This window comes from Cherax quadricarinatus, chromosome 98, assembly GCF_038502225.1.
Source record: "Cherax quadricarinatus isolate ZL_2023a chromosome 98, ASM3850222v1, whole genome shotgun sequence".
Lineage (NCBI taxonomy): Eukaryota > Metazoa > Arthropoda > Malacostraca > Decapoda > Parastacidae > Cherax > Cherax quadricarinatus.
The window spans coordinates 8,934,036-8,949,530 of record NC_091389.1 but is presented as its reverse complement, the minus strand read 5'-3'; the positions used below and the strand labels follow the sequence as shown (position 1 = coordinate 8,949,530).

General features: G+C 40.5%; 1 protein-coding gene across 1 annotated transcript in view; it reads right to left on the bottom strand.

Moving 5' to 3' along the window:
• The window catches only part of LOC128702531 (HMG box-containing protein 4), an 83,583-nt gene that overhangs the window by 29,943 nt on the left and 38,145 nt on the right, over nt 1–15,495 (bottom strand). Inside the window, exon 9 of the mRNA XM_070105331.1 lies at nt 755–908. Within this exon, the coding sequence (XP_069961432.1) occupies nt 755–908 (154 nt within the window). The remainder of the gene's footprint in view (nt 1–754; nt 909–15,495) is intronic.

Here is a 15,495-nt window from a genome sequence, read left to right as displayed (position 1 = left end):
TTCCTTGACACACCTGGTGTTCCTTGACTCACCTCATGTTCCTTGACACAATTGGTGTTCCTTGACACACCTGGTGTTCCTTGACACACCTGGTGTTCCTTGACACACCTGGTGTTCCTTGACACACCTGGTGTTTCTTGACTCACCTCATGTTCCTTGACACACCTGGTGTTCCTTGCCACACCTGATGTTCCTTGACTCACCTCATGTTCCTTGCCACACCTGATGTTCCTTTACACACCTGATGTTCCTTGACTCACCTCATGTTCCTTGCCACACCTGATGTTGCTTGACACACCTGGTGTTCCTTGACTCACCTAATGTTCCTTGACTCACCTCATGTTCCTTGACACACTTGGTGTTCCTTGACTCACCTAATGTTCCTTGACACACTTGGTGTTCCTTGACACACCTGGTGTTCCTTGACACACCTGGTGTTCCTTGGCACACCTGGTGTTCCTTGACACACTTGGTGTTCCCTGACACACCTGGTGTTCCTTGACACACCTGGTGTTCCTTGACACACCTAGTGTTCCTTGACACACCTGGTGTTCCTTGACTCACCTCATCTTCCTTGACACACTTGGTGTTCCTTGACTCACCTAATGTTCCTTGACACACATGGTGTTCCTTGACTCACCTCATGTTCCTTGCCACACCTCATGTTCCTTGCCACACCTGGTGTTCCTTGACACACCTAGTGTTCCTTGACACACATGGTGTTCCTTGACACACCTGGTGTTCCTTGACTCACCTCATGTTCCTTCAACTTCTGACCAATGTTGTTGAGTGACTCTCCCAGCAGCTTAATATGGGCAGCAACATCAATGGGTGAACTACCAGTCACCTTGTAGGCACTAGTAGGACTATTCTCATTACACACGGCACTGCTAGCTGACCGACTGGCTCTGTAGAACAAGGTGCCACATTTTAGGCCTTATTTAATAGTTAAGGGGAGTTGTGAAGTAGGCCTACTGCCTCGTCATTTTATAATTAAGCCTACTGGATTGTACGAATAAGGTTCCTTTTAAATCAAATCCTCCTCACTCACATCTTTAGCCAATTCACAAGTGTGTCACCTGTCAGGCCTCTTATCATTTATAAGAAAGGGGATTCTGTGTAGGCCTACAAGGACCCCCAAAGTAAATAAGTCTCTGACCTTTTTGGGTTATCCTGGTGGGTAATTTACACACATATTACTATGTATGATAATTTATGTAACTGTACTTGTGTGTGCCTGTATCCAAGTAAACTTATTATTGGCCTATACTAGGTAGACCCCTTTCAAATCAAACCCTTCTCACTCAAGTTTCTGTCTAACCTATTCACATATGACAAGGTACCACCTATTTGGCGGCATAATTACAGTTTTATAAAAAAGGGAGTTCTGAAGTAAGCCTACTGGCCTATACCAGGCAGGTCCCTTACAAATCAAACCCTCATAGAAATGGGTTGTGTGAAGCACACACCCTTCTGTATATTCAAAGTTCTTTATGCAGTATAAAATAATATACACGTACCATATTTCACGGCTCATAAGACTTGTTTTAATTTCGATGGCTCGGCATCGGATGTAACTGGGAGAGCTACAACCCACCCCACACCCCAAACTTATAGCTCCCTTCACTGACCTTCAGTTTATAGGGTGCAGGGTGGTTTTTGGAGACATTTTATGAAAATAAAAATGTGTCTAATAAGTAAATAAATAACAAAAAGGCACAATACCGTGACTGGAACAATACACAAATAACCCGCACATAAAAGAGAGAAGCTTGCGACGACGTTTCGGTCCGACTTGGACCATTGACAAAGTCACAGTGTGACTGTGTCAATGGTCCAAGTCGGACCGAAATGTCGTCGTAAGCTTCTCTCTTTTATGTGCGGGTTATTTGTGTGTTGTGTGTCTAATAAGTCGTGAAATACAGTAGTTTACATGCACTAATATCCCTCGCTTCCACAAAGTCTGGTGAAATCCTGTTATTAAACCAAACACTAAAGTTCCCATTCTATGGCTGTGCTTATTTTGCAACTGCTTATTTTGCAACTTTGTTGAAAAAGCTCCAACTGGATGGTTTACTGGATTTGAGTTTACCTGCTACACGAGGACCAACATCACCAACTGGGAATACTTTAATAACTTAAATAGGCAGTAAAAGTAAATCCTTTAATTACGTCCCTTTTTTTTATACATTTAAAAACTCGCACTTAATAACCTACGTCTAGTCTTAAGTAGTGTGTCAAGATTAGTATTAATCTACCTGAAATACATAGCATGTCAGTGGCTTTTTATGCTTAACAATATTTTATTATATGTAAACTACAAATGCCAGGAGCAATTAGCTAGTAATCCATTCTCCCGAGGAAAATACAGTGGACCCCTGGTTTAGGATCAGCTCCCAATGCGACCAATTATGTAAGTGTATTTATGTAAGTGCGTTTGTATGTGTATTTTTTGGGGGTCTGTAATGGACTAATCTAATTCACAATATTCATTATGGGAACAAATTCGGTCAGTACTGGCACCTGAACATACTTCTGGAATGAAATAATATCGTAAACCGGGGGTCCACTGTACTAAAAAAGAGATGGGCAGACTTGAGTCCCGGAGGTGGGAAGTACAGTGCCTGCACTTTGAAGGAGGGGTGTTAATGGTGCAGTTTTATAATTGTGGTGTAAGTGCACCTCTGGCAAGACAGTGATGGCATAAATGATGGTGAAAGTTTTTCTTTTTCAGGCCACCCTACCTTGGTGGGAAATGGCCCATGTGTTAATAAAAAATAAAAAATGTAAACTACATTACCTGTATACTGTAGAGAATTATTATTATTATTATTATTATTATTATTATCACAACTAAGCACTAAACCCCAGACAAGAAATAAATTACAGTGGACCCCCGCTTAACGATCACCTCCCAATGCGACCAATTACGTAAGTGTATTTATGTAAGTGCGTTTGTACGTGTATGTTTGGGGGTCTGAAATGGACTAATCTACTTCACAATATTCCTTATGGGAACAAATTCGGTCAGTACTGGCACCTGAACATACTTCTGAAATGAAAAAAATATCGTTAACCGGGGGTCCACTGTACAGTGGACCTCCGCATAACGATCACCTCCGAATGCGACCAATTATGTAAGTGTATTTATGTAAGTGCGTTTGTACGTGCATGTTTGGGGGTCTGAAATGGACTAATCTACTTCACAATATTCCTTATGGGAACAAATTCGGTCAGTACTGGCACCTTGAACATACTTCTGGAGAGAAAAAATATCGTTAACCGGGGGTCCACTGTATTTGTATTTGTACTGTTAAGTCAGCCCTGCCGATGGTCCAGGATTGACCGCAATGTCACCATAAGGATGCCAAGTGTGGGTTTTTTGGAGAATCTGTAAAATGACTCACAATGGGGTTCAGCAAGCAGGGTCAAAGGTAAACACTTCTCCATCACATACAACACAAATTTATTTTTTTTTAACCCTTAAACTGTCCAAACGTAGATCTACGTTTTTTTCAACATTTGAAAGTATGTAAAAAAACGTAGAGCTTCTTTTTTTTTTTTTTACATTTGAAAACGTGTAAAAAAAAACTTTGATCTATGTTTTTTTTTTTTGTTATAAATTTGAAAATATGCAAAAAACGTAGATCTACTTTTGGAGCACTACACATGTGAACGTAGATCTGTTTGGACAGTTTAAGGGTTAATATACTGGCAGTCTCCCATCAAGGCAAGGTGACCTAAAAAGAAAAACGAGCTTTTCTTTTTCACATTTAGTTAAGTTATACAGGAGAAGATATTACTAGCACCTTGCTGCTGGCATTTTAGTCTCCTCTTACGACACACATGGCTTATGGAGGAAGAATTCTTCTCTACTTCCCCATGGAGATATTATAATGGCTGCAGAAAATTGTTCATGTTGACCTCTCATGATCCCTGACAGAACTGAAACATGTACCCCTAATTTTTAAAGGGTAGAGGGGTAAGCCAGTGGAAGGCCTCAGTCAGATGACCAAATTATTATTATAATCAAAAAGAAGCGCTAAACCACAAGGGCTATACAGTGCTGCTCAGATGACCAAAAGCTCCATCATCAGGAAACACTTCTCCTGTTTCCTGACAAACCTTATCTAACCTGATCCCTTCGAGGGAGGCGTCCTTTTTTATATTTAGCACTAAACCCATAGGGGTCATATAGCATAAGAACATAAGGAAGAACACTGCAGCAGGACTACCGGTCAGTACTAAGCAGGCTCATCTCAAGCCCAAACCCACAAGGAATGGGGAGTAATCAGGTTCAATCCAAGGAATGGGGAGTAATCAGGTTCAATCCAAGGAATGGGGAGTAATCAGGTTCGATCCAAGGAATGGGGAGTAATCAGGTTCGATCCAAGGAATGGGGAGTAATCAGGTTTGATCCAAGGAATGGGGAGACAGGTTTAATTGTATCAACACCCCCTCACTGGCATCAAGATGCCTTGATACTGTTAAAGGGATTTTGATTGGAGAAATCAAGGTTATCCTCCCCTTCCTTGGATCGAGCCTAAATGCCTCCCATTCACCAGGCACCGTATGACCCTTACAGGTTTAGCACTTCATCACGAACACAGGTGCTCCTTGACTTATAATGGTTCAGCTTACGATATGCAGATGCTGAGGCCAAAATTCACAAGGCCTACTCATCAGCCCATTAAAAATTATAAAAACACAAGAGCCTACTATGACTACAAAGAGTAGTCCTATATAGGCAACAACCCCCTCAGGGTGAGGTGCCTCGGATCTAAACTACTCCAGACTTAAATCGTACGTGATTAACCCTCATTCCCCAGCTCTTGCATGACCCTTTTGAGTTTAGTGTTTCTTTATAAATATATTAATTACTTACTGTTTTCCAGGTGCTGTATGAGCCCCATATGGGTTTAGTGCTTCTAGTGAATAATAATAATAATAATAATAATAATAATAATAATAATAATAAATAATAATAACAGTACAGTCTCTCCTCACTTAGCGATGTACTCGTTTATTGACGCCTCGGACAAACAATGGGCACTCTGAGCAGTATTTATACTTAAATAATGTATATTAGAGCTAATTTCCTCTATTCTGTATAAACATTTAAAAATATGCCAGAAATGTTATAAATGGTGCAAAGATGATATTAAAAGAATATCAAAGATGGTCGACACAAACCCACTACCATTATAGTATGCTCCTCACTCAGCGACAAGTTCGTTTACCGACGTGGTCTTAGGAAGGGAACTCCGTCGTTAAGTGAAGAGAGGCTATAGTAATAATATAATAACAATAATATTAAAACATGTTATACTAAACGTACTATGAATTGTCTTATTGGAAAATACAGTACAATGCAGTAGTAGGTTGGTAGACAGCAACCACCCAGGGAAGTACTACCGTCCTGCCAGATGACTGTGAAACAAAAACCTGTAACTGTTTTGCATGATGGTAGGATTGCTGGTTTCTTTTTCTGTCTCATAAACACGCTAAGATAACAGGGATATCTTGCTACTCCTACTTACACTTTGGTCACACTTCACAGACACGCACATGCATATATATATATACATACATCTAGGTTTTTCTCCTTTTTCTAAATAGCTCTTGTTCTTTTTTATTTCTTCTATTGTCCATGGGGAAGTGGAAAAGAATCTTTCCTCCGTAAGCCATGCGTGTCGTATGAGGCGACTAAAATGCCGGGAGCAATGGGCTAGTAACCCCTTCTCCTGTATACAATTACTAAAAAAGAGAAGAAGAAAAACTTTATAAAACTGGGTTGCTTAAATGTGCGTGGATGTAGTGCGGATGACAAGAAACAGATGATTGCTGATGTTATGAATGAAAAGAAGTTGGATGTCCTGGCCCTAAGCGAAACAAAGCTGAAGGGGGTAGGAGAGTTTCAGTGGGGGGAAATAAATGGGATTAAATCTGGAGTATCTGAGAGAGTTAGAGCAAAGGAAGGGGTAGCAGTAATGTTAAATGATCAGTTATGGAAGGAGAAAAGAGAATATGAATGTGTAAATTCAAGAATTATGTGGATTAAAGTAAAGGTTGGATGCGAGAAGTGGGTCATAATAAGCGTGTATGCACCTGGAGAAGAGAGGAATGCAGAGGAGAGAGAGAGATTTTGGGAGATGTTAAGTGAATGTATAGGAGCCTTTGAACCAAGTGAGAGAGTAATTGTGGTAGGGGACTTGAATGCTAAAGTAGGAGAAACTTTTAGAGAGGGTGTGGTAGGTAAGTTTGGGGTGCCAGGTGTAAATGATAATGGGAGCCCTTTGATTGAACTTTGTATAGAAAGGGGTTTAGTTATAGGTAATACATATTTTAAGAAAAAGAGGATAAATAAGTATACACGATATGATGTAGGGAGAAATGACAGTAGTTTGTTGGATTATGTATTGGTAGATAAAAGACTGTTGAGTAGACTTCAGGATGTACATGTTTATAGAGGGGCCACAGATATATCAGATCACTTTCTAGTTGTAGCTACACTGAGAGTAAAAGGTAGATGGGATACAAGGAGAATAGAAGCATCAGGGAAGAGAGAGGTGAAGGTTTATAAACTAAAAGAGGAGGCAGTTAGGGTAAGATATAAACAGCTATTGGAGGATAGATGGGCTAATGAGAGCATAGGCAATGGGGTCGAAGAGGTATGGGGTAGGTTTAAAAATGTAGTGTTAGAGTGTTCAGCAGAAGTTTGTGGTTACAGGAAAGTGGGTGCAGGAGGGAAGAGGAGCGATTGGTGGAATGATGATGTAAAGAGAGTAGTAAGGGAGAAAAAGTTAGCATATGAGAAGTTTTTACAAAGTAGAAGTGATGCAAGGAGGGAAGAGTATATGGAGAAAAAGAGAGAAGTTAAGAGAGTGGTGAAGCAATGTAAAAAGAGAGCAAATGAGAGAGTGGGTGAGATGTTATCAACAAATTTTGTTGAAAATAAGAAAAAGTTTTGGAGTGAGATTAACAAGTTAAGAAAGCCTAGAGAACAAATGGATTTGTCAGTTAAAAATAGGAGAGGAGCGTTATTAAATGGAGAGTTAGAGGTATTGGGAAGATGGAAGGAATATTTTGAGGAATTGTTAAATGTTGATGAAGATAGGGAAGCTGTGATTTCGTGTATAGGGCAAGGAGGAATAACATCTTGTAGGAGTGAGGAAGAGCCAGTTGTGAGTGTGGGGGAAGTTCGTGAGGCAGTAGGTAAAATGAAAGGGGGTAAGGCAGCCGGGATTGATGGGATAAAGATAGAAATGTTAAAAGCAGGTGGGGATATAGTTTTGGAGTGGTTGGTGCAATTATTTAATAAATGTATGGAAGAGGGTAAGGTACCTAGGGATTGGCAGAGAGCATGCATAGTTCCTTTGTATAAAGGCAAAGGGGATAAAAGAGAGTGCAAAAATTATAGGGGGATAAGTCTGTTGAGTGTACCTGGTAAAGTGTATGGTAGAGTTATAATTGAAAGAATTAAGAGTAAGACGGAGAATAGGATAGCAGATGAACAAGGAGGATTTAGGAAAGGTAGGGGGTGTGTGGACCAGGTGTTTACAGTGAAACATATAAGTGAACAGTATTTAGATAAGGCTAAAGAGGTCTTTGTGGCATTTATGGATTTGGAAAAGGCGTATGACAGGGTGGATAGGGGGGCAATGTGGCAGATGTTGCAAGTGTATGGTGTAGGAGGTAGGTTACTGAAAGCAGTGAAGAGTTTTTACGAGGATAGTGAGGCTCAAGTTAGAGTATGTAGGAAAGAGGGAAATTTTTTCCCAGTAAAAGTAGGCCTTAGACAAGGATGTGTGATGTCACCGTGGTTGTTTAATATATTTATAGATGGGGTTGTAAGAGAAGTAAATGCGAGGGTCTTGGCAAGAGGCGTGGAGTTAAAAGATAAAGAATCACACACAAAGTGGGAGTTGTCACAGCTGCTCTTTGCTGATGACACTGTGCTCTTGGGAGATTCTGAAGAGAAGTTGCAGAGATTGGTGGATGAATTTGGTAGGGTGTGCAAAAGAAGAAAATTAAAGGTGAATACAGGAAAGAGTAAGGTTATGAGGATAACAAAAAGATTAGGTGATGAAAGATTGAATATCAGATTGGAGGGAGAGAGTATGGAGGAGGTGAACGTATTCAGATATTTGGGAGTGGACGTGTCAGCGGATGGGTCTATGAAAGATGAGGTGAATCATAGAATTGATGAGGGAAAAAGAGTGAGTGGTGCACTTAGGAGTCTGTGGAGACAAAGAACTTTGTCCTTGGAGGCAAAGAGGGGAATGTATGAGAGTATAGTTTTACCAACGCTCTTATATGGGTGTGAAGCGTGGGTGATGAATGTTGCAGCGAGGAGAAGGCTGGAGGCAGTGGAGATGTCATGTCTGAGGGCAATGTGTGGTGTGAATATAATGCAGAGAATTCGTAGTTTGGAAGTTAGGAGGAGGTGCGGGATTACCAAAACTGTTGTCCAGAGGGCTGAGGAAGGGTTGTTGAGGTGGTTCGGACATGTAGAGAGAATGGAGCGAAACAGAATGACTTCAAGAGTGTATCAGTCTGTAGTGGAAGGAAGGCGGGGTAGGGGTCGGCCTAGGAAGGGTTGGAGGGAGGGGGTAAAGGAGGTTTTGTGTGCGAGGGGCTTGGACTTCCAGCAGGCATGCGTGAGCGTGTTTGATAGGAGTGAATGGAGACAAATGGTTTTTAATACTTGACGTGCTGTTGGAGTGTGAGCAAAGTAACATTTATGAAGGGATTCAGGGAAACCGGCAGGCCGGACTTGAGTCCTGGAGATGGGAAGTACAGTGCCTGCACTCTGAAGGAGGGGTGTTAATGTTGCAGTTTAAAAACTGTAGTGTAAAGCACCCTTCTGGCAAGACAGTGATGGAGTGAATGATGGTGAAAGTTTTTCTTTTTCGGGCCACCCTGCCTTGGTGGGAATCGGCCGGTGTGATAATAAAAATAATAAATACAGTACAATGGACCCCCGGTTTACAATCAGCTCCCAATGCGACCAATTATGTAAATGCATTTGTACGTGTATGTTTGGGGGTCTGAAATGGACTAATCTAATTCACAATATTCATTATGGGAACAAATTCGGTCAGTACTGGCACCTGAACATACTTCTGGAATGAAATAATATCGTAAACCGGGGGTCCACTGTATTACTCTTTCTTAAAACTTTGCATGATGTGAGAATATGAAAATACCATCACAAAACATATAAAAAAGAGCTAAAATTACAAGGGTCACACAGCGCAATAACAAAATGTATCTACACAGGGTACAGGAGGTGCCCCAAGCCACACCTCTGCCCAAAATGTTGCACTTGCTACAGACTTACCGAGAAAAATAATCGCTTTGGTAAAAAATAATTGCAAACAATTACGTACTAATATTCTTATTACTCTTACCGAGTATGATAAGATTTCATTCGGATTTTTAACCCAGCAGGGTTAGCCACCCAGGATAACCCAAGTTAGGCAGTGCGTCATCGAGGACTCTCTGATTTATTTCCATTGGGGGTCCTCAATCTTGTCCCCCAGGATGCAACAGACACCAGTCGACTCACCCCCAGGTACCTACTTGCTGTTAGGTGAACAGGACAACAGGTGTAAGGAAACGCTTCAAAATGTTTCTACCCTGCCGGGAATTGAACCCAGGCCCTCCGTGTGTTAGGTGAGAGCTTTGCCAGCCAGGCCACAGGGTCACAGTACATGTTTAAAAGACAGTCATTCATGGTAAGGTACAACACCAGCAACACAACTCATCTGCAAGTTACAACACCAGCAACACAACTCATCTGCAAGTTACAACACAACTCATCTGCAAGTTACAACACCAGCAACACATCTGCAAGTTACAACACCAGCAACACAACTCATCTGTAAGTTACAACACCAGCAACACAACTCATCTGCAAGTTACAACACCAGCAACACAACTCATGTGTAAGGTACAACACCAGCAACACAACTCATCTGTAAGTTACAAAACCAGCAACACAACTCATCTGCAAGTTACAACACCAGCAACACAATTCATCTGCAAGTTACAACACCAGCAACACAACTCATGTGTAAGGTACAACACCAGCAACACAACTCATCTGTAAGTTACAACACCAGGAACACAACTCATCTGTAAGGTACAACACCAGCAACACAACTCATCTGTAAGTTACAACACCAGGAACACAACTCATCTGTAAGGTACAACACCAGGAACACAACTCATCTGTAAGTTACAACACCAGGAACACAACTCATCTGTAAGTTACAACACCAGCAACACAACTCATGTGTAAGCTACAACACCAGCAACACAACTCATGTGTAAGGTACAACACCAGGAACACAACTCATCTGTAAGTTACAACACCAGGAACACAACTCATCTGTAAGGTACAACACCAGGAACACAACTCATCTGTAAGGTACAACACCAGGAACACAACTCATCTGTAAGTTACAACACAACTCATGTGTAAGGTACAACACCAGGAACACAACTCATCTGTAAGGTACAACACCAGGAACACAACTCATCTGCAAGTTACAACACCAGGAACACAACTCATCTGTAAGGTACAACACCAGGAACACAACTCATCTGCAAGTTACAACACCAGGAACACAACTCATCTGTAAGTTACAACACCAGGAACACAACTCATCTGCAAGTTAAAACACCAGGAACACAACTCATCTGTAAGGTACAACACAACGAACACAACTCATCTGAAAGTTACAACACCAGCAACACAACTCATCTGCAAGTTACAACACCAGCAACACAACTCATCTGTAAGTTACAACACCAGGAACACAACTCATCTGCAAGTTACAACACCAGCAACACAACTCATCTGAAAGTTACAACACCAGCAACACAACTCATCTGCAAGTTACAACACCAGGAACACAATTCATCTGTAAGTTACAACACCAGCAACACAACTCATCTGTAAGTTACAACACCAGCAACACAACTCATCTGTAAGTTACAACACCAGCAACACAACTCATCTGCAAGTTACAACACCAGGAACACAACTCATCTGTAAGTTACAACACCAGGAACACAACTCATCTGCAAGTTACAACACCAGGAACACAACTCATCTGTAAGGTACAACACCAGGAACACAACTCATCTGTAAGTTACAACACCAGGAACACAACTCATCTGTAAGTTACAACACCAGGAACACAACTCATGTGTAAGTTACAACACCAGCAACACAACTCATCTGTAAAGTACAACACCAGGAACACAACTCATGTGTAAGTTACAACACCAGGAACACAACTCATCTGTAAGGTACAACACCAGGAACACAACTCATCTGTAAGTTACAACACCAGGAACACAACTCATCTGTAAGTTACAACACCAGGAACACAACTCATCTGTAAGGTACAACACCAGGAACACAACTCATCTGTAAGTTACAACACCAGGAACACAACTCATCTGTAACTTACAACACCAGGAACACAACTCATCTGTAACTTACAACACCAACACCAGGAACACAACTCATCTGTAAGTTACACCAGGAACACAACTCATGTGTAAGGTACAACACCAGGAACACAACTCATCTGTAAGTTACAACACCAGGAACACAACTCATCTGTAAGTTACAACACCAGGAACACAACTCATCTGTAAGTTACAACACCAGGAACACAACTCATGTGTAAGGTACAACACCAGGAACACAACTCATCTGTAAGTTACAACACCAGGAACACAACTCATCTGTAAGTTACAACACCAGGAACACAACTCATCTGTAAGTTTCAACACCAGGAACACAACTCATCTGTAAGTTACAACACCAGGAACACAACTCATCTGTAAGTTACAACACCAGCAACACAACTCATGTGTAAGGTACAACACCAGGAACACAACTCATCTGTAAGTTACAACACCAGGAACACAACTCATCTGTAAGTTACAACACCAGGAACACAACTCATCTGTAACTTACAACACCAACACCAGGAACACAACATTACTTACTACTACGGTCTAATCTACCATAAACAAACAACACTACATACGTCTTCTCTCACCCGAGCCCAGTCACGCTAGCCAATACTGTAAATACCGAATTAAAGAAAATATCTACCTGGATGAGGACTAACAAACTTACACTAAACATTGACAAAACCTACTTCATTCAGTGTTGTACCCTCTTATTTAATGACTTAAATGATTCAAACAGTTACTGTAATTACTACACTGCAGAACAATCAAAGGCACTTCTCAGAGCCAACAACAACATAACTATCTTTAACTACAATATCAGATCTTTAAGCAAGCATTACGATGACCTCATAGCATTACTAAATTCCTTGCATGCCAATATGTCCATCATTACACTAACTGAAACCTGGCTAAAGCCTGATACTACAGATGTCTATGCCATTCCTGGTTACACAGCCATACACAACTGTAGGCCAGACCAACAAGGGGGTGGCACAGCAATATACTACTCAGACCAACTAGAATGTATCACTAATACTTGCACAAGGGATGAACATGGGGAATATATAATAGCTAAACTCAAATCCAAATACCTACAAAAACCTCTCACAGTGATAAACATCTACAGAATTCCACAATCAAACATTAGCCAATTTAGTCAAAACCTAGGAAGTATGATAACTGATGCACGCATGAACAAAGATCACTTACTACTCTCAGGTGACTTCAATATAAATCTCCTGCAAGACCAGGACCCACACGTTACTGAATTCACAAACACAATGAGTAACTGCATGTTGCTACCAACAGTAACAAAACCTACAAGAGTTACAGAGACTAGTGTTTCCCTACTTGACCACATCTGGACCAACACCATATCCCCTTTAAAATCAGGCATAATTACAGATAATACCACAGACCACTACCCTACTTTCCTCATAACAACTCTTGGTAAAATACCCCAAGACACTACTAAAGTCACCTTCAGACTTCACAATGAGGCAGCCATTAATAACTTCACAACAGCAGTAACAAACATTGACTGGCACACTGAGCTAGAATTCTATACAGATATTGACAAATGTTTTAATAATTTTCTAAAAAAGACCCAATACCTTTATAACAAGCACTGCCCTAAAAAAACTAAACAGATGACAGCTAAGAGACTGAACAGTCCCTGGCTAACACCCAGCATTCTCAAATCCATAAATACAAAACACCGATATGAAAAACAGTACAGAATGGGTCACATAACCAGAGACCAAACAAAACGTTACTCGTCAATCCTAACCAGCCTGATAAGAAGGGCAAAAAAATTGTATTATGAGAACAGATTATCCAACTTACGAGGTGATATAAAAAAGACCTGGAAGACCCTATCAGAAATTCTGGGAACAAAAAAGATATCACGACATAGCGAAATAAAATTAGCAAAATCAGATGAACCCCAACTCCCACCAACAGAAACAGCAAACAGACTCAATGATTTCTTCTCCACTATAGGTCAAAACCTTGCCAATAATATCCCAAGCTCAGATACCCCACCAAATGACTACCTCACTGGCAACTACCCGAACACACTGTTCCTAGCTCCGACTAAGCCATACGAAGTCTCCCTTATTATCAACGCACTGAAAAACAAGGCAGGAGATTTAAATACCTTACCACCCTTTATATACAAAAAAGCATCACAAGTACTATCACCAATCATTGCAACACTAACAAATCCATTGAATCCTCCACCTTCCCTACAGTTCTCAAAATAGCAAGGGTCACCCCGATCCATAAAGGAGGAGACCAAACAGAGTTGAATAACTATAGGCCAATATCCAATTTACACCCTCTCTCAAAAATCTTCGAAAAATTAATTCATAAACGAATCTACTCCTACCTCATCTCCCATAACATTCTCAACCCCTGCCAATTTGGATTCAGGCCTAATAAAAATACTAATGATGCTATTATACACATGCTAGAACATATATACACTGCAATAGAGAAAAAAGAAGTCCCACTGGGGATCTTCATTGACTTACGTAAAACTTTTGATACAGTTGACCATGACTTGCTCCACGTAAAATTGTCACACTATGGTATAAGAGGGCACTCCCTCAACTACCTCAAGTCATACCTCAGCAACAGAAGCCAATATGTGTATGCAAATGGGGCCAACTCTTCTGCACAACCAATTACAGTTGGTGTCCCACAAGGAAGTGTCCTTGGCCCTCTTCTCTTTCTCCTATACATAAATGACCTACCAAATGCTTCGCAATTACTCAAACCCACCCTTTTTGCAGATGACACCACATACGTCTTCTCTCACCCGAGCCCAGTCACGCTAGCCAATACTGTAAACACAGAATTACAGAAAATATCTACCTGGATGAGGACTAACAAACTTACATTAAACATTGACAAAACCTACTTCATTCAGTTTGGTAGCAGAGCTACAGATGTACCTCTTAACATAACGATAAACGGATCACCTATCACAAAGCTAACAGAGGGAAAATTCTTAGGAATCCACCTCGATAATAGACTCAAATTTCATACACATATACAACAAATTTCTAAGAAAATTTCCAAGACTGTAGGCATACTATCGAAGATACGGTACTATGCTCCACAGTCAGCCCTCCTGGCCCTATATCACTCTCTTATTTACCCCTATCTCACCTATGGAATTTGTGCATGGGGCTCAACAACAACTAACCATCTCAGACCACTAATTACCCAACAAAAGGCTGCAGTTAGAATGATAACAAATTCTCACTACAGGCAGCTCACTCCACCAATATTCAAAACACTCAACCTACTCACCATACAAAACATCCATACTTATTGTTGCACTTATTACATACATAGAACACTTAACTCTGATATTAACCCTCCCCTCAAACATCTCCTTGCCAACCTCAACAGAACACATGACCATAATACAAGGCACAGATCACTCTTTGATGTTCCTCGTGTCCATCTCACGCTATGCAAAAACTCAATGCACATAAAAGGCCCTAAAATCTGGAATTCATTACCTGTAAATATAAAAGAAACACTACCTGTTTATAAATTCAAGTCTCTTCTCAAAGTTCACTTACTCACTCAAAACCAAATAAATACTGAATAACTGAACCATATAAATTGTATATCCTAAATGTTACTCACAATTATATCACACAAATGTTAAACCTAACTTTATTTTTTTTTTTAAATACACTACCTGAATGAACAGCAATGCATGCAACCATATGACCTGTCTTTGTAATACTCATTTGTATTTTATAGTTATCTGTTTACAATAATGTCTTATCACTGATTTCATCATTGCTTAGTTAATCTTAAGTTAATTTTAAGCCAGCCCGTAATGCTATGCATATAAGTGGCTTTAGCATGCTGCTCTTACCTGTATTTTTTTGTACCTCTGTATGTATGCTAAAATTTATAAATAAATAAATAAATAAATAAAAGAGCTACAGATGTCCCTCTTAACATAAT